Below are 23,056 nucleotides of genomic sequence, written 5' to 3' on the forward strand. Positions count from 1 at the left end.
GTTTCTGGTCACAGAAATAAAGGCACTTATTACCTTCACTGGATACGAAAAAAGCTTCACAAAACCAAAATCATCTCCTGTGGCTAGTAGCGTTCCGTCTTTTGTAAGACTAGCTGCATTTACCACGGTGACGTCACTGTGCATGGGCCAAATCCCTTCACAGGTAGGACCAAGAACACACGTCCAGGTGTCCCACTCAATCTTCTCTATCTGCAACCAGAATTTCCCCAAAAGAAGGCATCTTAATACATACCTAATATACACCAACTTAACGCGAGTATTTTGATGTTCAATATTTTTAGAAAGTGATCACTGTTTCCGGCTAGTTAACACAAATGGCATATCTTCATCAAAAGGCTTAAGACTTTAAACATTCCCACTTTCCCAAGGTAGAGCACGATTTGGATACAAATCTCCTTAAAGATTTTCTGAGGTGCTAAACATTGTCAATTTTGTAGAATTATGCGTCGCAATAATCAACATCATTAAAAGCCAGGTCACACTGTGGGTTTATAACCTGGATGCACACTGATTACATGGAAAACAGGTGACTGTTCAGGAAAGGGGATTATAGGAAATGGTTCAGGAAAGAGGATTACAGGAAATAACTGTTATTAAACAAGCAAAAATAAATTTAGAGACCAACAGGAACTTGCAAATTCTACCATTTCCAAATGCTGGGAAAGACACTACAGAATGACCAAATAATTCTAATTCTAACCACTGTAAACACAGTAGTTTAAAATGAAAGAATATACCATTTCAAGACAAAATATGCTAATTTTCAACAGTCCAGAAAATTAACTTTCACAGTTAAAAATCCAGTAAGCATAATTCATACCTCAGCAATTCTTATAATATGCCTTTTCCCCCGTGGGGCTTCAAAAAATAGTTGTTCTTTGGCACCAGAATTGACTTGCAACAACTTTCCTGGATACAAAATAAGAGTTTATTATGAATCTTATTCATTATTATGAGTATTATGAACTTTCCTTTGATTGAATGAAAATATTTATGGAGGTGAACTAAGAGATTATCCTCCAGAGAGTTATAGCCAAAGTAAAACAGACACTTAGAATCACTCTCATAAGAATCCTACACTCCTGATTCGCTGCAGAAGTTGTATTTTAAATACCATCCAACATCCTTAAAAAAAAAAATCACTGGCTTGCAGAAAATCACTGTCTTCTGATTAGAAATGTTTTCCTTGTGTTTTCATCATGTTGAGAATGGAAGGTATAAAAATAAAATGTGTATGGTGTTAATTTTCATAAGAATTTTGCAAGACAGTTCTGCCAAAATTTAACACATTGTAAGCTCCTGCCTATTTTGCACATCCTAACTGGCAGAGAGTCCAGCTACACACCAAACTGCCCTTGAAGATGAAGTTTTCCATACCCATACAGATACTGTGACATTAGGTAGATAATCCTAAACTATACTAGTGTAAGACATCCTGTGGGGATTCATTATCATAAAAGAAGTTCCACAATATCCAAACTGCATGGAAAGCCCTCTTTTACTGAGAAACACTGATTTAGGTTACCACCTAATATGAACTAGTGCTAGTTCCATGTCCTTCCTAAGGGTCCTGTACAACACAGGTTTAATCATAGTTTAATCCTTTACTTCTAGAAGTTCAGTTAGAGCTCCCAATAAATACCATTAAGGATACAAAGAATTTTCACTTATACTTTGTATCTCCACACGTAATGCATCCACCAACACATACACAGGTACTATCAGCCCAATGGCCACTATTACACGTACAACTACGGGTAGTCAGGGCTGTAAGCAGGCACACGGCGCCAGCTCGGCTGCAGCATGGCTTATCAGCTCCAGAATGTCACCCAGACCTGAACGGGTTCTGGGGGGAGTTCAGCTCCTGTTGTGTCAGCGAGCCTGCACCACATTTTGGGGCTAGCACAACAAGGCTCAGACACACAGGTGGGTCACACAGGACCACATTAACTCTGGGAAGGCTTATTGGCATGAGCTCATTACCAAACCCGCTAGACTTAAGTAGTTGTGACAATAAGGTTTCTAACTTCACGGCGATGATTGCTGTGTAGTTCTCAGCAAAGAAGAAAGAAATCTGGACATCAAAGGTGGAAAAGAGAAATGTGCCCCACACTACAAAACTATAAAAATAACAGGGCAGAGAAAAGCAATATTATGTTCAGCAGTGACAGTTTAGTCATGTTGTCAGCAGTGAAGAACCATGTATTCTGGTCCAAATGCTACAAGTGAGCATGAATTCCACCAACAAATGCAACTGCACTGAACCCATATGGTGCTTGATGCCGAAAAGTCATTTGCATGAGTAGTTACAGTTTATCTTAGTAACTGGTACAAGCACAGTTTTCTGATATTCTGTTTCACAGGCATTTTAAATCAATTTCTCTGGTCAAGCATTTTACCTCTGGAGTCCCAGTCAATGTGTGTGATATAGCTGGATGCACCTTTACAAATGCCAACTCTTTTGCTGGTAAGTACATTGTAAATATCTACAAAATTATCATGGGACGCCACAGCCAGGTACTTTCCTGATTCTGTAAAGAAGAGACACTGAGGTTATTCAAGGTGTACGTTATAAATGTTATTGTTACGCATTTTTACTACTGTAGGGCATCCAGAGGCACTAGGTCTACCTTCTGAACATTCAATCTTGTGTCCAGAGAAGAAAAACAAACTCCAAGACAAACACTGCCCTTTCACTTTATCACCTGATTATACCTCGTGAAAACTTGATGTCTGAGATCATTTCCTTCCTGTGGTGAAAAGAGACCATATCTTCCACAGTGTCAGCATTTACCACCAGAAAACTCCCATCGTTCAACCCTACAGCCAAGGCTTTCCCATCAGGAGAAAAGGCACAGCATCGTCCACCTACAAAAGAAAATGGAAAGGAGGATCTTGAGGTTTACGAACTTTGGGTTGAGTAAACCATCAGTAAACTGCAACTGAAAGGTTTTTATGTCAAGTGTATTCTTTTAAAATAGATTTGTTCTTTATTAAAACAAATGTGTGATAGGAGGGCTGTGATTAATGCCCCAGTATAGGCTGTTCTTCAGTTGACAATGGTGATTTGATCAGTCCTGAAATGGTTTTAAGTGCAAATACTGCCTTCCAACTACGTTCTAAACACACCAATGGCAGACCCCAAAAAAACCCGAAAACCACACAAAAAGGAAATCCAGATGAAAAATCTAAAGACTTATGATGGGCACGACATAACTACATGTTTTTCAGGGATACTAGACTTGAAAATTTCTTTGTTATGACTGAATAATATGTACTTTCAGGTGGAGCATGTTTAAAACAGAGCTGTACTACACTTCCTCCACTTACGTTTTGCCTCAACATTATTTCTGACCATCCTCTCTCCTACAGCTATCCTGATCCGTCCCTGAGCTCACGTCTCCAAAACATTTGACTCTGTTCTCCCTCGGCCAGTTAGAGTTCCTGTGCTCTGGATCTGTCACTGAAAATGAAGCATGCCGAATTCACACCATAGAATTTCCTGAAGGATATGAATGAGCAAATGAAATAAGAGTAGTATTGAGAAGGCAGCATATCAACATGGCTCAGCTACTTCTGTGCAGGGGATAGGGCAGGAAAATGGTTTGTTTTCAGAGAAGTTGGTGTAACATGTAAAGTTCATATCACCACTGAAAGCTGATTGGGATTAACATGCAGAAAAATTTACATTTGTATTTATACGGAAACTTTTTAATGTCAGCAACAAATACGCTGGCTTTAAGTATTCTTAGGCAGGAAAATGATTCTGAGGTCAACTCATTCCCTTTGGAACTGGAGGAAAATAGATTAAAGTTCATTTGATTACTATTCATTACAATAGATTATAATCCTTTTTCTTTCTGCCCTTTTCATTGACTTGACACATGCCAAAGACAATTTACTTCCTATGCTTCCAATTTCTTAATGACTGTGTCCTCTTCCTACCTAATTAATGCCTGTGATACACACTGCAAGCAAAGATGGAATCGTTACAGAAATACAGTAGTACCATTGCTATCATGGTGCAGGGCCAAATGAGAATTACCTTTTTTGAGTTTCCTCACTGCCAGCATGCGGTGCTGGGATGAAAGTTCCCAGATTCGTAGTGTTTTATCATCGCTCACTGTTGCGCAGACAGGCAAGAGGGGATGAGTTGCCAAGCCCCAGACTTCTCCTTCCATATGTCCCTAAAGGAAACCATTTAATACAAGAGAAAACAATGTGCTTGGGTTTATGTAATGTGTTCTCGCACATGCCCTGTCTCCCTTCACAAGTCCCAGGCCATAAGGCTTTAACTGTCTCCCCTCAAAAATTTTCCACATTCAAAGAGACTTGAAAGTCCATTTTGTTGCCTCTGGTAAAAATCCAAAATAAACTCTTCCATAGTCTCCCCTAGTACAGCTAGCTGTAATGCCTCTTCTTACAGTGCTCTCTCTTCCAGACTTGAACAGGAAATAGTTATGCCCCAAACAGGACTTTATCCTGAAATCCTAATACGGGCTAATCTGTCTTCAAGATTTATGTAATTTTTTAGATCCTGGAGAACTTGCGTGCCTGACACAGACATACTTAGTTCCTTTAATCTTTCCCCAGAACTCCATTTTCAAACATTTTAATCACTCATCCTACTTTTTCTAGATTTCCTTCAACTTGCATACAGCTTGCTGGCACTGCATTTCAAGGTTAGAAGTGGTTTAACAATTCTCAGTCTGGATTTCAAGTTTGGTAACTGGCATTTTTGTTCAGATGGAAAAATACCATTAAAAGAAACAATGTGAGGAACTGTCATGACATCTTGACTACACCTTATGTATTTTCTATTTTGGCTCAAGTTGATGTACGCAAGCATGTAATTTGAGATGGATGACAATTGTCAACACTTCTCTTTATGAGAAAACTCTTAGCAATCGAGTAATTTTAAGGTAATTTTGCTCTTTCACAACTTTAGTATTCATGTGAAGAAAACTGTATTAGGATAAGATTGCAATCCCAAATTAGTGCATGAGTTTAAACAATTTATAATGTACAACTTTGCATGTTTAGGTTAGTAAGACTGTCAGGCAGGCAATACAAATTTGAAAGACTATGTGACCAGAACTAACAGGAAAGAAAAATGTCAAAGAAACAATATTTTTTTAAAAAAGCCAATGTTAATTCAGTCAGTTATAGAAAACAAAAAGTATCAATTAACAACTCGATAAATGATACATACAATTTTCTACAAATGGACATTAGACTTATTCAAGATACTAAACCACAGCAACATCAAAACAATCAGTGGATGTATGTATCTGAAAATGTTTAACCAAACTTCGCAAAATACTTTGTCTTGCAAAAATAGGACGGGGCAGGCTTTGCAGCACATGCAGCGGCTGCGTCTCACTGTAGAAAGCTGTCGTAACTCTAAAACCATTTTTCACAAAGTTTAGGATCCCTCAGAATACACCGTATTATTTCAGTAAAAGCAAACAAACGGTACCACACTGCCAAATAAATTGTGTCGTCTCTACTCTTCATTTTTATGTTGGATCCTAAACTGTCTAAATGGACTCTTATCTGTAATCCACGGTGGATCTCAAAGCACCAACATCAGCCTGAGCAAGGAAAGACATGGCGGCCAACAGCATTAATGGAAACAAAAAGAAAATGAGGGGGAAAACCTTATAATGTCTTGTATGGAAGATCCATACAGTACCTGAACAAGTAGAGTCATAGGGCCACTCTTATCAATTTCAAGTATCTCTCCGTTTTTAGTTCCCACTAGTATATGCCCATGTCCTAGACTGATGGCTCGAATAGAGGGATTGTCTTCTAAAAGTAAACCTGAAGAATACAAAGATATTAATTTTAGGGTTGTATTCTGAAACTACAAGGAGCCTCATAGCTCATATCATTTATACAGCTTCTATCACCTAGATTTAAAAGTGTTTAAAATCACGAAACATGACACACGCTCACAAAACGACTAGATAATCCATGGACTTAATTAACAGTTTCAAGGAGGGAAGCTATGCTAGTCCACATTGAGGCAATACCAAGACTGATATTTTACTGCTTTAACAGTGACAGTGTATAAGGGGTTCAGGTAGTCCAGCAGCATGGACATTAATTCTGCCATTATCCAGGAATACCACTTTACATTCTTCCACACCGATGCCTGGGAAGTAGAATTTAACAGGTCTTTCCAACTCACAGGGAGCATGAAATTTGGCTGGTTGAGGAAGTAGCTGCTGAACAGAACAGATTTTGGAACAGCAGACTCACAGGCTTGTGACATTTCTTTGTAAAATCATTTCTTTAGTGCAAACAAAGCTGAATGTCATGGAATAGAAGAATAAATAGCAGAACCAACTAGAAATGCCAAAGAGTGTGTGAAATACAACTTACATCAATCAAAACAGAACATTCCAGCAGAGAGTAATTTAAAGAACAGTATATTACTGTTCTCCTTGTGTTCTGGTAAGATTTGACACCTATTATTGCCATTTTACCAGCCTTCACGCATATAGTCCTTATTAAAACACACTGAAAAATCAATACCTTTAGAACTAGCAGATAGTGCTGCTCTTTTAATAGCGTACGTCTTCAGACATCTTTCAAACATATCATCCCAGAGGGCCACAATTCCATCTTTTCCACCAGTTACAAACCCCTGCATGACCACAGTATGAAAACACATACAAACGTCAGCACTCCTAGGTTAATATTTAAAAAGACATGTCCAAAGGCAGCATCCATTCTTCCCTGTGTTTTATTCATGCCTCCAATTAAAAAATAGGGTATAAAACTTACAACTATGAAGAGTGCATACTATCGTAAATAGTAATGCTGAACCAGAACATTTTTCTGCCTGTGAAACTAAGCTATGGAAAAACATGTGCTTTATCCCCAGAAGAGGCAGTAGTTGGTATTAATAACTTCTCAGGTTATTCCAAATTCAATGGATGTAACAGATGCTCCAAACGGAGTTCTAACAATGCACAGGGACCAATTCTTTGATTAATTCCCTTGGTAGATTCTCTTTATCTGTGCCAAGTGAGTGCAACACACAGCATAAATAACTAACAAAAAAAAAAAAAGCAAAGAGGATGTTCAGAACATACAGTGCCAAGATCAAATAGAAAAATTGATGGAAAAGCTAGGAACAATCAATTAGAGCCAGGAAGGACTGAGCCACAGGGATCTTAACTGACCATGATATATAAAAATGTTAATAGCTAATGTTTTTCTCATGCTATACTTTTACAGTTGGAAGTATAATCTCCAAAAGGCTATTCCATCATCAACACCTTCAAATTGCCAGTGGATTTCAGGAGGCAAAACCCTGCCACAACCTTGTTCATGTGGCGTCAATAATACAGTTTACCATAGTTGCTTTTAAAGATTTATTGATGTAACTGAAGGAAAATACTTTTGATATCTGGAAGAATTAACTCAGAAAAACAATCTTTGGATATTTGAAGTTTTGTTGCTTAAGATACAGTGACAGCAATATTAAAATTTCATGTTTCATATTCTGGAAACTGATAGTGCAACAATATTTCTGGGATGAGGTTGAGGAGGCAACGAGTGTTACTTTTACCTCTTGTGACTTACAAATATGAAAATGACACATATGATCACAGTGAGAAAGAAATTCTGCATAGAGGTCAGAAAGCTATTGGGCACAGAAGATTCACCCAGTGCAACTAGTTTCCTGTTATTGGTTTGTTTATTAATTCACCTTCAGTGTTAGTCCAACGTAGAACTTGCGGACTGTAGAACAATGTATTGCTTACATGCACGTGTACAAAGCCTGAGTAGCTTTGTTGGGAGATATGTTAGTTATACCCTTCTAAAATCCAGCATTGCAACAAAAACCACAAAGATGAGCAGCTCTTGTAAGATGATAAATACCTTATCCAATGCATGCATGGCAAATACAGGGCCGTCGTGGGCTTTCACTGTCCTAAGCAACAGCGTATCTTTCCAGATATAAATGTCTCCAGTAGCTGCACCAGAGAAAACTAGATCTTCTATTCGCCCGTACGAAACACTCATCATCGTTTCCAGTTTTCCAGTAGTTCCAAATGTCCCTCGCTTCGAGGTAAAGCCTCCGCCTGCGATACAAACAAAAGTTAAGCCTCTATATTTTGGGTCGCAGGCACAGTGCAGCGAAGGACAGATGTCGTGACCCCATCATCTCTCGTGATTGCCTAAGACACAGGAGGTAATAGAAATACTGAAAACACAGCGTGCAAGGGAAAAACATAATAAAGGAAAGTCAATCTAGTAACGACAGTCTTGAAGCAGCACAGGCTCTATTTTTTAGGGTTTTATTTCCAAGCAAATGATAAATTTTGGTGGGGAATTGTACAAGAATTAATACAAGGGCTGGCAGAATATTTTTTTTGCACAGTGCAGCCTGCCAAGCTGCTTCTCTTTAGAGGGGACCACAACCACACATGAGACACTATTGGACTGTTTTAGTTGTCCAATGGCAACCTGACAATTTGACAGCAGTTTTGCAGAATGAGAGGCAGGATTTGCTCCTCTCCTGATTGTCAGAGAAACAAATTGCCACGGCCTGCCTTTGGTTCTGAAAGCAGAAGCAACCATACGCTACTGATAGTCCCAGTTCCACTGAGCAAATCCCAGTTCAAAATGTATCACTTCTATTACAGAGAGACTATTCTTGGAATGAGATACTGCTTAATGCAAATTTCTGTAATAGGAGCTGGCAAACACCAATGCAAGACTAGTTAATTACTACAAAAATAACCTAAACATAAAAAATGTAGGAAAAAAAGGAGTAATTTTTAATCTGAGAGCACTTGAACACTGTGAAGTGTGGTATAAGTACAGGAACTTCTTAAAACTATCTAATTTTGAGTTGTCTTAAGTTCTACTTTTCATCTGCCCTTGTTTTAGCAACCTCTGCTGAACTACACACATAGAAGGTGCTCTCCAAGATCTTTTTACCAAGGACCCATGTAGTGTGTGTATGATAAAAGTCATGAAGAAGAAAAAATCCAGCTCTGAATAAAAAATCTTCCTCAGTCAGAAACCAACTTTGCTGTCTTTCTCAGTTTGACAGGACAGTCTAGATTGAGAGTGCCTTCTCATTCTGGATATTTTGCTTATCAGTTTGCACAATCTTACCCTGTTTTTAAATAATGGAAAACACATTTTCATTTTTAGTTATTTGGAAAAGGAAACAAAACTCCCGTGTCATATGAAAAATATATTACCTTGATATATTGACTCTTGTGATACCATATCATGATTTTTAGCCTAATGGATAAATTATAAATTACTACCCTGAACTACTGCAAAATACCTAATTCTTTACCTCTTTTTTGTTTCACTGAGGCTTGTATTTTAAGGTCCACGCTCAAATCTATCTTTGCAGCCTGGCACCTTGAAACATGTGCTTCCATCTCTGGAAGTCATCATCTCTGATGACTGAAAACCAGCTCTGTCTTGAAACTGAAGGTTGTTGAAGTGTTACATCAGTACCTGAAGTGCAGACACTACCTTTTTTAGCAGCATGCCAGAAGCATCCAAGATCCTGAGCCACCAGCTACCATTTTCACAACAAGGGTCATCATCATCTGCCTAAGTGAATTACGGGACACCATGTTTTCTGGGAGGCAAGGATGCTTATTCAGGAGAAATCCTTAACGGTATGACTCAAGTTAAAAACAATTAGCTGGAAACAGCTTCCAAAGAGAAAGGAATATTGTCATGTTTGCTGATTCAGAGGCAGGTTTTCACCCCTTTAGTATTTTGGTAACCAGAAAATTGCTTTACAAATAAAACAAATTCTTAAACTGAGAACATGATGGTCCTGTATCAAAAATATACACATCCTCAAATAAAGTAAATATAAAATATTCAATATGGTACCTGTTTGCTGCCAAAATTTGATGTGCTTCATCCCAACTGTGACTAGTTTGTCTACATGATGTGGATTACACTTCACTACAAATATTTTGTCTTTATGCCCCCTGAAATAAAAGTAAAAATTAAAAAACAAGGTAGGGGATGACTTAACATTAGAAACTAATTTGTTTATATAGGCATTTCATTGTATTGGATTAAGCAAACATGTTTCTAACCTGGAAGGTTAGCCAAGGAATTCTGACCCAGAGAGTTGGCAGAATGTATTGGAGCATACACGCTATAGGAATTACCCTACAGGAACCTGGTGAGTAAGAATTGTCTCCCATTGTATTTCAGTTCATTTAAGACATAATGAGGAAGCAGGCAACAAAGGTCAATGCAATTAAGAGAAGGTAAAAAGGGCAACATAAATATTTAAATGGATAAGAACTCAATAAATAATTTAACTCCTCTGTTAAGAAAAACGAGGAAGTCCTCAACCTACTGTACCTCAAGATGAAAAATAACAAATTAGAAAAATATAATTTAGGAAACAGTTCATTCAGCATCATATATACCTTCCAATTTAGTTCTCAGGCCATTAAAGTTATTCTTGTCAAGTATGTATTTATGGGAATTTGAAAGTTTGTTTCACTATGGCAAAAAATATTCCCAGATGCAAAGTAGCAATTATTTCTATTTCAGTGTTTTTTAAAACACCAGAAGCAAAAATTGCTAGCTTTTCAATATGAATTTTCAGGTTTTGTACTGCGATAAATGCCACTTTTTTCTGACAGGATTAGTAGATCTGGAAAATCCCATGATTCTGACAACGTCTTGGAGTCAGTATTTTCTTCTGGTGAATCAGTCCAGATGAAAACACACCTTTGACATCTGAAGTACATATTTTTGCAATTCCTCTTTCTTCTGTTCCTTTTCTTTGCTATAAGAATGCCCAGCCTTTCAGTACAGGCCGGTTACATCGCTTCTTCTGGAAGCATCCATCACACAGGCAAAATGTACTGCCCCGAGTCCAAAATCAAACTAAGTGCATCCCAGTGCGAGTGTTCCCTGTAAAACGTCAAGAGTACGTCTGTCTGCAGGACAGGATGCTGACACATGGCATCTGGACTGTATGGCCTACATGTCCTATGACAGTCACACCAAGAGCCTGTGTGGTTTTTGTGTCCCTGTGTTCCAAAGGACCGGCACAGCACATCTGCTCTGACAGCATGAGAAAGGAGAAGAGCACGATGTTCACCGATGTAGATGGTAAATAAATTTGACAATGCCCCCCTCAGCTCCCTTAGGGATTGCAGTCCCCTGACACAAAACACCAGGCCCAGCGTCCTAAGGCAAGAGAAGCAAGTGAAAGCAGCTCAGATACGTTTTGCTTCTAGCAGCGTATGTTTACCCAATACGGACTTTAATGAACCTAGACAAACGATGGTAGAGCCAAGATAGGCAAACAAGCTGTACAATTTAACTAGGAAGCAATTAAAACAAATAAATAAGAGTACATTCTGAACACTGCAACCAACAAGAAAGGTGAGAAGTCATGCTGAAATAAATCATCCTAAGAAGATTAAGCAAAAAGAATATTAATAAAAAATAAGGGAACTGCAGAATAAACACAATGAATGTTTGTATATAGCGCAGGTACACTTCATTTTTCAGGTTCAGTTTAAAATAATTCTTCTTGTGGCTCTGTATGACTGTAAGGAGACGTCCTTCTGTGATTCTTGTCTGCTCAGGCCACGTGAGGGTCATGTCTAAAATTTAGGTGTAAGCTCTCCTGTCTCTTTGTATGTCCTGCTGTGCTCACCGGAATGGGGGACTTGCCTTTAGGCACTGCTACAGTATAAACAGGAATTTAAATTGCAACATTCTACAAGACAAACTATTTTCTGATGCTCTCTGTGAGGACCCCACGTATTTTCCAACTAATAGATTATCAATAACAGTAGATAAATTGGGTACATAGAGTATTATATGCTGAAAAGAATCCGAGTACTTAATCTTTCCTCTGTCCTGTGAGCAACATGAGACAAGTAGCCACACAGCCCACCGTTATCTTGTCTTTAAAAGCTCAGAAGGCCTCTGTGGGAATAGATAAGGCATTTCTCCACTTGTGAGTCTGAAGAGCAATCTGTCTGGAGACAGTAAAACTAAGATTGCAAAGCAAATAGAAGTGTCATGTTTTATAACACCAACGACACTGTTGCTAAGCAAGCCCTACATCACAAATTTTAAACAGGATTTTAAATCTTGCTGCCTAATAAACTGGATGTCTGAGACAAAATGCTATAACTAATACAGATTATGGCACGCACACACTCGGATCAAAATGTTTATTTCTTTAGCCACAGTATACTACTAACAGATAGTGCTGCCACGAGAAAACCTTTTTTCTTCTGGAACGTGCCACCATATGATAATACAAGGGAATTATCATTCCGAGACACTTTTTTTCAGATATACTAATAATATCTACTGACCAGTGTTAGATGTTACATGGTTGCAGACAGCACATGAAATTATCTCCCTGCCCTTCTGGTATGCGAGTCCATGCTTACATGAATGCTACATAATTCTACCTCAGAGGTACAGTTGATTTTCCCAAGGGTAAGACAGACATCATCTCAGTGTGATTCTTCTAACACGTACAAGTAGTTTAGTATAAAGAAAATGCTGCAATTCAACATTTTAGAGGGAAAAAAGCAAACACGTAAACCGTAATCCAATCCCCTTCCCAACATTGTTCCCTTTGAGCAACTGCAAAAGCTTCTTTAGTCCTGGATGATTAGCTGAGCTTTCAAGTTAGTAACTGCAAAGAGCAAGTGTCTTACAAAAAGCTGTCTCAGAAGGAGGGCAAGATCAGTAGACCTTGAAAAATCTATTCATATTAGAGGGGACACATTTTTCTTTTTAGAAAAGCGATCTGGTTATGTACACTGATGGAACCCAGTGTATCAGCTAATGCATAAAGGAAAGTATGACATCTATGATGACTTCTGCCCTGCATCAGGATATAAAACTGGGAGAAAATATTACCTTAATCACTGAATGAGTTATAATATCAGTGTAGCTATCCTAACAGAAAGGCTAGGGAACTCTGGACAGATATAGCTCACAGGATTCCCAAACACTAAACTGAAGATCCCAAGGTTTTTAATCTGGATATATTGCTCTGAAACACCATTCTGTTTTCAGAGAGGTGTTCTCTTTTTCCCCTGTGGATGATACAATTCAGAAAAATGTAACCACAAAGGACATTCATACCCAGATGTATTCTTTCTTACCTGGTGGTTGCTAGCTTTTCTCCTTTCTTCCAATCCCAGAACACAATGGTGTGATTATCATCCAGCCCAACAGATGCCAAACATTTTCCATCAGCTGTAGAGAGGCAATACTTAATGTTAAAAGTGCTAAGGCTTTAGCTGAACAGGTAACAGGCAAGGAGCAAAACAAACATACCGTAAACTGCATTTCAAGTGATGTATGACAAATGTTGCAAAAATGGAACTAATACTTTGTGAGATTAGGGTTCAGGTTCACCGATGGCCTCCAGCTCCTAAAGCAGACTGTGTGTAGAAGTAGACAAATGAACTGAGAAAGACAGTCAACCCGCCCAATCTCTTCAGATGACTGAAGTCTGCCTCTGAGGAAAGTTTTATCCACAAATACCTACGGGGTGATGACATGTCACACTGGAATCCATCATTTTCACAGAGCACTCTACAATTCCATGACCTAGCCTTCCTCTTCTTAACTAAGGTGACTTCAAATATGGCATCACCCTTATCGGAGACAGAACAGGTTGCGTTACATGTCACAACAAGATTTTTCTCCTTAATTTTTAACTAGCTGATTACAAGACAGGCTATTGTTTCCTAGAAAAGGCACCCTTTTCACTTTATTATCTTCTATTATGTTTGTACATCTGGCCTAATTTAGGTTTTTTTAAACTTGCATTCTTTATCAAACGACTGATATTTCCCAAAGGCAGACACAAAACATTCCTGTGTTAGTACAAGGAAGGGTGGTGGGATCAAACAAGACAATGAAAATCAATTTCATAGAGGCCAAGTACTCCAAAATCACATTACATTTTATTTGAAATATTTCTGAACAGATGCTGTTTCTTTTCTTTTGCTTGAAATGGTGACGAGAATTATTAGCATATAAGAAAGGGGTAGTTAAAAGTAAACAGGCAATGTAATGAAACTATAAATATGATAGAAAATTATACGGCTAAAATTAACTGCTGGCTAGCATCTCCCCTACTGCAGGAAAGACAGCACTACTGATAATGAGAGGAAGAAAAGCAGGAACAGGGTATCATACATAATTCAGCAGTACCTCGGCACCCTTGCTACGTGTATGACATAACAATAAAAAAGACCATTGTTAATGAACTTTTACAGAGAAACTACTGTCATGAAATTGTGAAAAAGTTAAAAACCCAAACCGTAATTGTTGAAGTACATGATAAGGCCATTGAACGTTCTAAGTTGTACCAGGAGCTGACTACCTGATTATTCTTTTTTAACTGAAGAAAAGTTAAAAAGGAAGTAGAGGAGTGAGACGATGGCCAAGAGAGTGAACAAGAGCAATGGCTTGAGAACGTTACTTCTTGTATGAGTTAACAGATGTTACGGGGTCTGTGCTTAAGCATATTTGACTTCAAGAATCAAAAGAGTGCCACTGGTATCAATTACTCCATCGGAACTACTTCGAAGTTCCCAAGGCTGAACAGGGCCTCACAGCTAGCCTGGGCTCGCAGTATTTCGCAGAGTTCTGCGAGAAGTAAGTCAAGAAGGGGAAGGAGAATCAGAGAAAAAGAGTTCACAGTTGAATGAAATAGGCTGAGATGGAAGGAGTGTAAGTAGGCAGGGTGGAATGAAGTTGAAAAATAGGACAGGAAACCAAACCTGAGTTTATTAAAAAAAAGAAAAAAAAAGAAAAGAAAGACACAAACAAGGAGACACAGTTTTAGTGAGATCATATGCTATGACAATAGCTGATATGAAAGGCAAATATGCAGTGTTATGTATTATTTAAAGGTATATTTGTATATTTTTATGACAATAATTGGTTGTAGAGGTAACAATTATGTAAACAGAACATGGTTGACAAAGTTTTGATGTTAAGAATACAATTCAAAACTTTATTCACTTGAAAGAGGAGGTTTTACATATTAATGAGTTATATGCTCCATTAATATCCAAAATTATAGATGTTAAATTAGCCACCAGAGGGCACAACCAAACATTGCATGAAAGAAATTACGATGTTTGAATCATAACATCATCAGAGTGGTCCTAACTGGTGATCCAGCCCATTTTCCATAGTGGCCAAAAGTACATGTTGTAGAAGTGAGTAAGGACAGAGAGAACTGGTAGCCCAGAGTCAGTTGCCAGATCAAGTACAGCCCAAGAACGTTGGGAGTTCTGGGTTTCTTTAAGCTTCAAGTAGTGTGAGCTGAACCTAGTTTAGAAATATCTATTATTAACACAATGAAAACTCCCTACATAAGACTAAGCAGTGAGGTGTGCACGTGCACAACTATCTGCTCCTCTCTATGCCAAGAGCATTAACTAAAGCCAGTTGGGAATGTGATATGTGCGTTACCAGCACCAGGTCCTCAAGCAACACTGTAATGATGCCAGTGGTTGCCACTTTTAAAAAGAGCTTTAGTTTTTTAACATCTATGCACACTACGGCAATTAGATCATCCTTATCCATTTTCCCTTCTTCTGGTACCACATGTACTGTTAAAGCTGGGTTACACACCACAGGGGATCAGCAATTTCACATTTGAATTCCAGCTTGGATGAACACAAAATCTCCTCTTCTGATAACGGGATATGTCTCAGTTCCACCAACACCTTTGTGAAGTAAAACTTCTTTCATATAATTCTGACTCATAAATGTCATCTGTCTTAATGAATTCTTACCACACTTCTACAGGAGAATATGAAATAAATTACATTTAATTGAAAAAAGTCAGATTAAGTAAAGGATGGTCTGGATAATCTTTTTTTTTTTTTTTAATAGAAAGAGGGAGAATTAATTTGTAAGCACTTTTATAAAGATGCAAAAGTACGTAAGTCACCTCCATATGGCTGATGTTTTTCAGTGCTGAATACAGGTATTACCCTTTGGGAACTGAAACCACTTAGGTCACCCATATCAGAAAGACAAGTAAGGGAAACAGCAGAAAACTGTGTGTCATATTTCCTACTTCTGTAAACTCCCTGAAAAGTGTGGGAATTGTTAGGAAATTTGAAGAATTGTGTGAGGCTACAGATCACATTTCCATCTTAATTTTACACTTCAAGTCACCAATCTGCCTGCTTTTAAACTATTACGTCACCAGGTAGACAGCCACCAGTCCTAGCTGTACACCCGATATTATCTATTAGACATCACAAGATCAATTAGTGATAGAGTAACAAAAGGCCCATGACTGACTTTACTACACACACTATTTTACCAAAACCATCAGCAGACTTTTATGTAAAACTTGTATCGGTTGTAAAATTGGCTAGCTATTCCAATTAACATTTCATCATAAGGACTGCTTTTTAATCGTTTAGATTAAACGTAGGTTGTGACTTACCTGAAAAATCCAGCGCGCACACTCCTCTTTGATGCTGGCCTTTGAGCAACGACAAACATTTCAGTGTCTGTGTGTCCCAAACATGGATAGCAGCATCTCTTCCAACCTAAACCAGAGGGTTAATCGGAATATCTGCTCATGGAAGTTCAAAGCACACCAATATCAGTAATTAGCACTATCATTCCTTCAAAACACTCCAGAGGTAACTACTTTTCCACTTGCCCTATTTTATCTTTTTCAAGATCTATTTTCTCTTTTAGACAAACATCAGTAGATAGCCGCTAAAACATGAGTATTCAGTATCATATTCATGATATAATTTATCATGATCTATGAATAGCTATGAACATACTGAAGATATTTTATTCAGTACCAGGTATCAGTAGAGTGTCCAACATAAACCAGCCTTTCTCTGAGTAAAGCTACTACAGTACAAAAATACCGAGACTAATGAAACCCCCAAACCTCCTAGGATGCAGATAAAATACAGCTCCTGCATTTTACACAAGAAAGCAGAGGTTCAAAGTGAATCTAAGATTTTTTGCAAGGCCACAGCCTAACATTGGCAGTTTTTCTGTTATACAGGAATGATTTAAGAGTTTCCAGTCCAGTAGTCCCCAGCAGTTCGGCAGGGATATATGATATACACAGCTTAGCAATATTTACAATGAAACACTTTATGGAAGGACAAAGAGAACCATGTTTTTCCTAGTTAAATATTTTAAAGGGAATTTATTTCCATGTTTTGTCAGAATTTTTAAATACCCACCTGTCCGGTAGCAACATAGTCTTTCACTGGGTGAATGCTTAGGCTGAGGATGTCATCATCATGACCAAGATACAGCCTTTGGGAGTGTTGTTGTCTGTTATATACAACAGCTACAGCAGCAATATGATACACCACTTCTCCGGTTTGCGTGTAGAACAAGTTATTTCGACAGTCATAGCCTCTATAACTGCAGTAAATACAAAGCAGGTTATATTCCCTTTCAAAACTGTTCTGGTAATTTCTGTAACAAAATCGTGGAAATAATCTGTGCATTAACTCGAAAAGGGTACAGCTGTGGCATCAACTTTAGCTCAAAAATATCACAGCACACAGGCAGAGAGACTATTCCCACCAAGAACGGGGATTTATGAATCTTCTCCCAGTTTACTTTGCACCTAACTCCTAAATTAGTGCTGATTTCACAACAGGAATATAAAATTCACATAGAATTGTGTCTACATAAGTTTTACAGGGAATTGGATTCGAGCAGAAATCAATCAGGCATTTTTACACATCACAGCTATCCTAATCAACTTATCAGAGTCTTTGCTTCAGGAAACATAAGGTGTAGCAAACAGCTAGTTTAGAGTGTAACTGTGTAAAACACCACACTGATGTGTTAGTTATTGTATAGCTACAGTATTACAACCTTCTCTTGTTCCCTAACAAATACAACTGAAAAACCAAAACCTATGTCTGATATTCCAAAACTTACCTGCAGTAATAAGGACAAACAAGTTAATTGTGGGTAAGCACTGAAAAATGCTTGGCTACGTGCTCTGATGTGAATTCATTGACACTGTTAGGATGTTTTAACGATCAGAAAAACACAGTATTACGTAGTATTACTCTACCCATGTATAAACTGCAACTTTAAACTGTCCTCAGGCGCTCGCTCTCTTTTAAGGAAGGGCACAGAATGGTTTTTCTCTTTGCTTTGCTGTTTCAGCTGAGGTAGGTCTTCTTTGTAAACCTGAAGAATAATTGCTAAAGTCAATGGCACATCTCCAGTTCTCTAAATAATCATATATATGAATGCAAGTTACTTTCTCTTAAGTATTACATTTAATATATGTTCATGTGATGTTCAGTAGTTACAATACAGATTAAGTCACTGTTGCTCCCTACAGAACTTCAGATAATAAACCCCATTTTCCAGCTAGTGAAGCTCCCTGACGTGTGAGTGGCCCAGAATATTAGTCTGGAATAAAAAGCACAGCAGAGTGTGTTTTTTCTAGAAGACTCCAGTGTCAGCTAGTGAAAAGGAATTTAAATATTGACTGGAACTCTTTAAGCGTCTTCTAACTTCCTATGTGCTTCAGTGCACATACTCAAAACTGAACATAATGAATTCATTCTACCTAGGAAATATGGTAAAAATGACAGTAACCAACAGCACGTAAGTGATTTGCCAAAGTGTCCAGAATCCCAAAGCAGAATTACACCTCTATAAATACACTGAAGACACAAAATACTATACAGGTACATCTTCCAGAAATGCTGAAACTCTGGGGCTGCTAAAGATGTTTGAAGCATCTTCAAAGCTGTGGCACCAAACAAAATCCATTTTAACACTGAAACATAGCGTTACGGTTTGTTTTCTGTGCCTGCATTTCTTGGATTTCACCAGAGAACAATGACATTGCATCCCCACAGATACCCATCTGACCGCAAAGATGGAATACTGAATTTTCACAAGAAAGGTGATCATGTGATGAACCGAGCTTTTGAAATGGTAGGCAAACAGGGCCTTAACATATTGTGTCTGTCACTCGTATGTATTGTACTTGATCCTGAGTGTTCTCATCCATTTACTCTTGCTCCTCAGTGAATGCTACCAATGAAACAGAGTATGGGATGACCACTTTCTAATGCATCTCAAAATCTAGAATCCTCTACAGTGCTTCATCCATTATAAAAACATTACAAAAAAAAGAAAACCAAACACAATTCTGAAAATAACATTAATGCTTTTTTTTTTCCTCATGTGCTTTTGTAAATTATTTCCTTTAAAAAAAATGTGAAGTGCAGCTTATGTTTGGGGTTGTCTCACACTTCCTGTATTTAAGCTGCCTAGCTTTTTCATGCATTAACCTGTCTGGAATGTTGCTGTTTAACTGCCTACAACTATTTTTTTTACTTCTAGTTTTTGAACCCAGACGTCCTTTTTGACACACAGTTCTTCATGTGCTTTTGTAAATTATTTCCTTTAAAAAAAATGTGAAGTGCAGCTTATGTTTGGGGTTGTCTCACACTTCCTGTATTTAAGCTGCCTAGCTTTTTCATGCATTAACCTGTCTGGAATGTTGCTGTTTAACTGCCTACAACTATTTTTTTTACTTCTAGTTTTTGAACCCAGACGTCCTTTTTGACACACAGGCAGTGTGGAGGAGGATGCTGTCTGATTTGAATACCGATGGAAGAGCAGGAGAAGGAGGAGGAGGATGGCACAAGCACTCCAGTGAAACTTGGAGTAGAAGAGGGGGGAGAGAAAATTTTACAAAACCTCTGCTTCTAGAGAGCAGCTCCATGTCAGTCACTAAATCACTCAAATCAACTTGAACCCAGCTTATTGTGCATTTTTCACACTTAGTATGAGATCCCACTTCTGGTCTGAGGAAGTTCTGATCTTTCAGCATTGCAACTGAGAAGGTAACAGGACATGGTGATAATTAATATTCTATTCACAAGAGCAACAGCTCCTGAAAATCAGGACTCGGGTATTTTTAAATACAACTGAAACTCAGAAGGCAGCAGAATTTGATGTTAATGCTTCCTTTCCTTCACAAAAAGGATAACAGCCCCCTTCCACATCACAGGTGGTTATAAAGATCAGCATTTGCGAAGCACTCAGTATCATGAATGGAACAGAAAGGGCCACAGGGAAAATAATTGTCTTTGGAGACACGTTTGAGCAATGTGCAATAAAAGCAGCCATGGAAGGGCCTGATGAATAAAAAAGATTGAATAGCTTCTTGTTAGATAAGAACCAAATATCCCATACACCAGATGGAGTAGAAGTCCTGCAGAAATGTGTAATCATAATCCACGCACCTACAAAGGGCAAAGCTATGTTTTATTATGGCATTTTCTAAACTTTCTGCAACTTTGTAACATGAAAAATGTTTTCTAACACAGTAGTGTGGGTGCAAATCGGTATGATGCAAGTTGGGTGAAACCTCACATCAGGGAGCAGCGCGGTGAACCGGCTTTGTACATGAAGAGTAGCAAAGAGCTGAGCCTAGCAAGGCCAGCCAAGAGAGGGGTACGGTCCCATGGCGCCCGAGTGACACAAACACAGCAGATTTGGTGACTGTAACCAAGCTCAAGCAACAGCCCTGATCAGCAGGCAAGTCCATAGCAACAAAGCATAAATCAACACCGAAAGGGCAGGTTAAAGAGTGGAACGGCATACTACCATTCCTGAAAAAAATCAATGCAGTAAAGAATCCTCATTTGATTTGTTTTGTTCTTGCATGGAAGCAATCTATCTCATTTTATCTCACAACATAGTTGGACTGAAAATAGAAAAAAAAAAAAAAAAGAGTGTATTAATTAATTATTAGAGACCTATTTGACTTGGTTCCCATAAAGTAGGGCAATTTTAATTCTTGAACATTGTTGTCCTTGGCAATAAAAAAGAAACTGACACAAATAAGTGTATTATAGAGGCTTCGTACTCATGAAGAGTACTCTGCTTTGAATGTGCAGCAGTCATGCAAAACTCCGTGAGCTGTATTCTACAAACTGGGATACTCCATTTGATAGGACTGAAAATGTTCTTTACAACCTTTCATGAGAATGGCAATAGCAATAAGCTCTCATGTCTAGATTTCTGCTTTTTAAGATATATTCTTTATTCTGACATACAATGGTATATACCTCAGTGCTTTTTCTCCAAACCTTCTTAAATTCTTAACTCCAGCTAAAGTGAACCCTGTTTTTATGTATACTGGTTGCATAACCAGCTGAATACTGTCAAAATAATCTTTCCAGAGTAATCTGATGAATTAGCTGCAAACTTCTTTTTCTTACCTTTATTGAATAGTCAGCATGAATTGTCAGGTAACTGGCCGTGTGTTAATATTTACTCACCTGGCGATCATAGTTGATTTGAGCTTCCTGCTCAATGTCAGAATCTAATTCTGGCACATCAGATAAATCTGAATCTGATTCTTCACTGTAGGAATCAACCCCACCCTCTGCATTAAAAACAAAACCCCCCAAAAAATCAATATACAACACATCTGTATGACATAATCACAAGAAAATAGTATGCGATGTTGTTGTAGATTTTAGACTACATGCAAAGCAATATTCAACAATGTTGGAAGCTTAAGCAGCTTGTAAAAACCGTGTGGGCTGACTGGATGTTTCAGGTTTCATTTCTGTTTCTCCTGTTTCAAGGCCTGGGGCAGGAGAATGGTAGAGGGAAGGAGAACTGAGTGGCTACTGGTACATTTCCATCATCTAAGAGAATACTGTTTTCTTAACAGGCTTTGGAGTGAAAACATATGGAAATGGTAAATAAAAAGTTTCAGGGTGATCACTGTGTTTAAAAAGATCTGCTGTAACATAGGTATTTTACCAAATTGGGCAGGTGCGGAGTGAATTTTTGCTGAGGGGAATCCAACTTTCAGCAGCTGCCACAATGTAGTTCATATGGCTTTTGTAGAAAATTGTAAGTATCATGGATATAATGAGAAAAAGATTCTAAAGTACAGCTATTGCATATATATATGTGAATTTGATTTGAAAAGAAAATTAAACAATTCGATAAGTGCAGTCTGACTTCTGAACGCAAGTTAGGTGGCCAATTCTGAGAGCGTAGTTTGATCTAGTAATGTCCCCCCAAATGTCTGCCTGAAACAAATGGTTGTCTGTGAAAAGCAAAATGTTCCCACCATGCCAATTATAGGTAACTCTAGGGAATTATAACACAAATATTTCCTGTTAATTCAATAAAAGCATTTACCACAGTGCTGCATTCTCTGCTGAGTTTATTTAACAAATAATGAGGAAGAGACTGTTTTTACCTTGTGGAGATGTTTCAACGATGCCATTTGTTATCCCTTCTGGAATAAATCGCCACTGAAAGACAGAGTGATCAGCACCTCCCGTACTTAAAACCCACTGAAAATCATGGGACCAACGGACATTGGTTACGTGTGCTGAATGGCCAACGTATTTCCTAAATTTAGCTCCTAAGAAAGAAGATCAGAACTGTTAGCATGGAAGAAAAAAAAAATTAATGTTGTAACTAATAAAGTTAGGCTTTTTGTGGAAACTCAGTCTAAACGGTCTTATGAAAACTGAAAACAAAAAGTACTTAAATGCGTCTTAATATTCTGATACTAATAGTAATTATAAAATAAAAATAAATGACATAAAATAATATGAAGGATACATTCACTTCAGCTTTCTGAAAAGCACCTAAATCTTGGCAGGAAGTACCAGAGACAGGTAGGGTTTAATTTTCACCTTTACGGCCATTACTGCCGATATGAATTACACACATGTATTGCGTAGTGTACGATACACATAAATTCAAATTTACTATCAGAACATATAGCCATGTGATATCAAATTTAACACCGAAGATCACGGAAAGCCAAAATGTTTGAGTTTTGTCAGCTTTAGGCATGGTACAGTGCAAATCCTGAGCAATCAACCTGTTAGAAGCCTACTGCAGATCTGAAGCGAATAGTTCACGCAGAGCTACGCGGCCACGTGCTAACAGAGAAGCCCTACTGAGGTTTCTGCAATCCTTACTGGCA

The 23,056-nt window shown here is 38.1% G+C and overlaps 1 protein-coding gene across 1 annotated transcript in view; it reads right to left on the reverse strand.

The window, feature by feature from the left end:
* Positions 1–23,056, reverse strand: part of EML6 (echinoderm microtubule associated protein like 6) — a gene marked incomplete at its 5' end in the record, with an annotated part of 70,758 nt that overhangs the window by 28,168 nt on the left and 19,534 nt on the right. The window contains 15 exons of the mRNA XM_010151401.1: positions 34–210; positions 842–930; positions 2,421–2,552; positions 2,737–2,889; positions 4,067–4,208; positions 5,717–5,844; positions 6,562–6,673; positions 7,918–8,120; positions 9,910–10,010; positions 13,188–13,281; positions 16,511–16,616; positions 17,280–17,466; positions 18,134–18,252; positions 21,375–21,481; positions 22,316–22,483. Of these exons, the coding sequence (XP_010149703.1) occupies positions 34–210; positions 842–930; positions 2,421–2,552; positions 2,737–2,889; positions 4,067–4,208; positions 5,717–5,844; positions 6,562–6,673; positions 7,918–8,120; positions 9,910–10,010; positions 13,188–13,281; positions 16,511–16,616; positions 17,280–17,466; positions 18,134–18,252; positions 21,375–21,481; positions 22,316–22,483 (2,018 nt within the window). The remainder of the gene's footprint in view (positions 1–33; positions 211–841; positions 931–2,420; positions 2,553–2,736; positions 2,890–4,066; positions 4,209–5,716; positions 5,845–6,561; positions 6,674–7,917; positions 8,121–9,909; positions 10,011–13,187; positions 13,282–16,510; positions 16,617–17,279; positions 17,467–18,133; positions 18,253–21,374; positions 21,482–22,315; positions 22,484–23,056) is intronic.

Source organism: Eurypyga helias, unplaced genomic scaffold (assembly GCF_000690775.1).
Source record: "Eurypyga helias isolate BGI_N326 unplaced genomic scaffold, ASM69077v1 scaffold12005, whole genome shotgun sequence".
NCBI lineage: Eukaryota > Metazoa > Chordata > Aves > Eurypygiformes > Eurypygidae > Eurypyga > Eurypyga helias.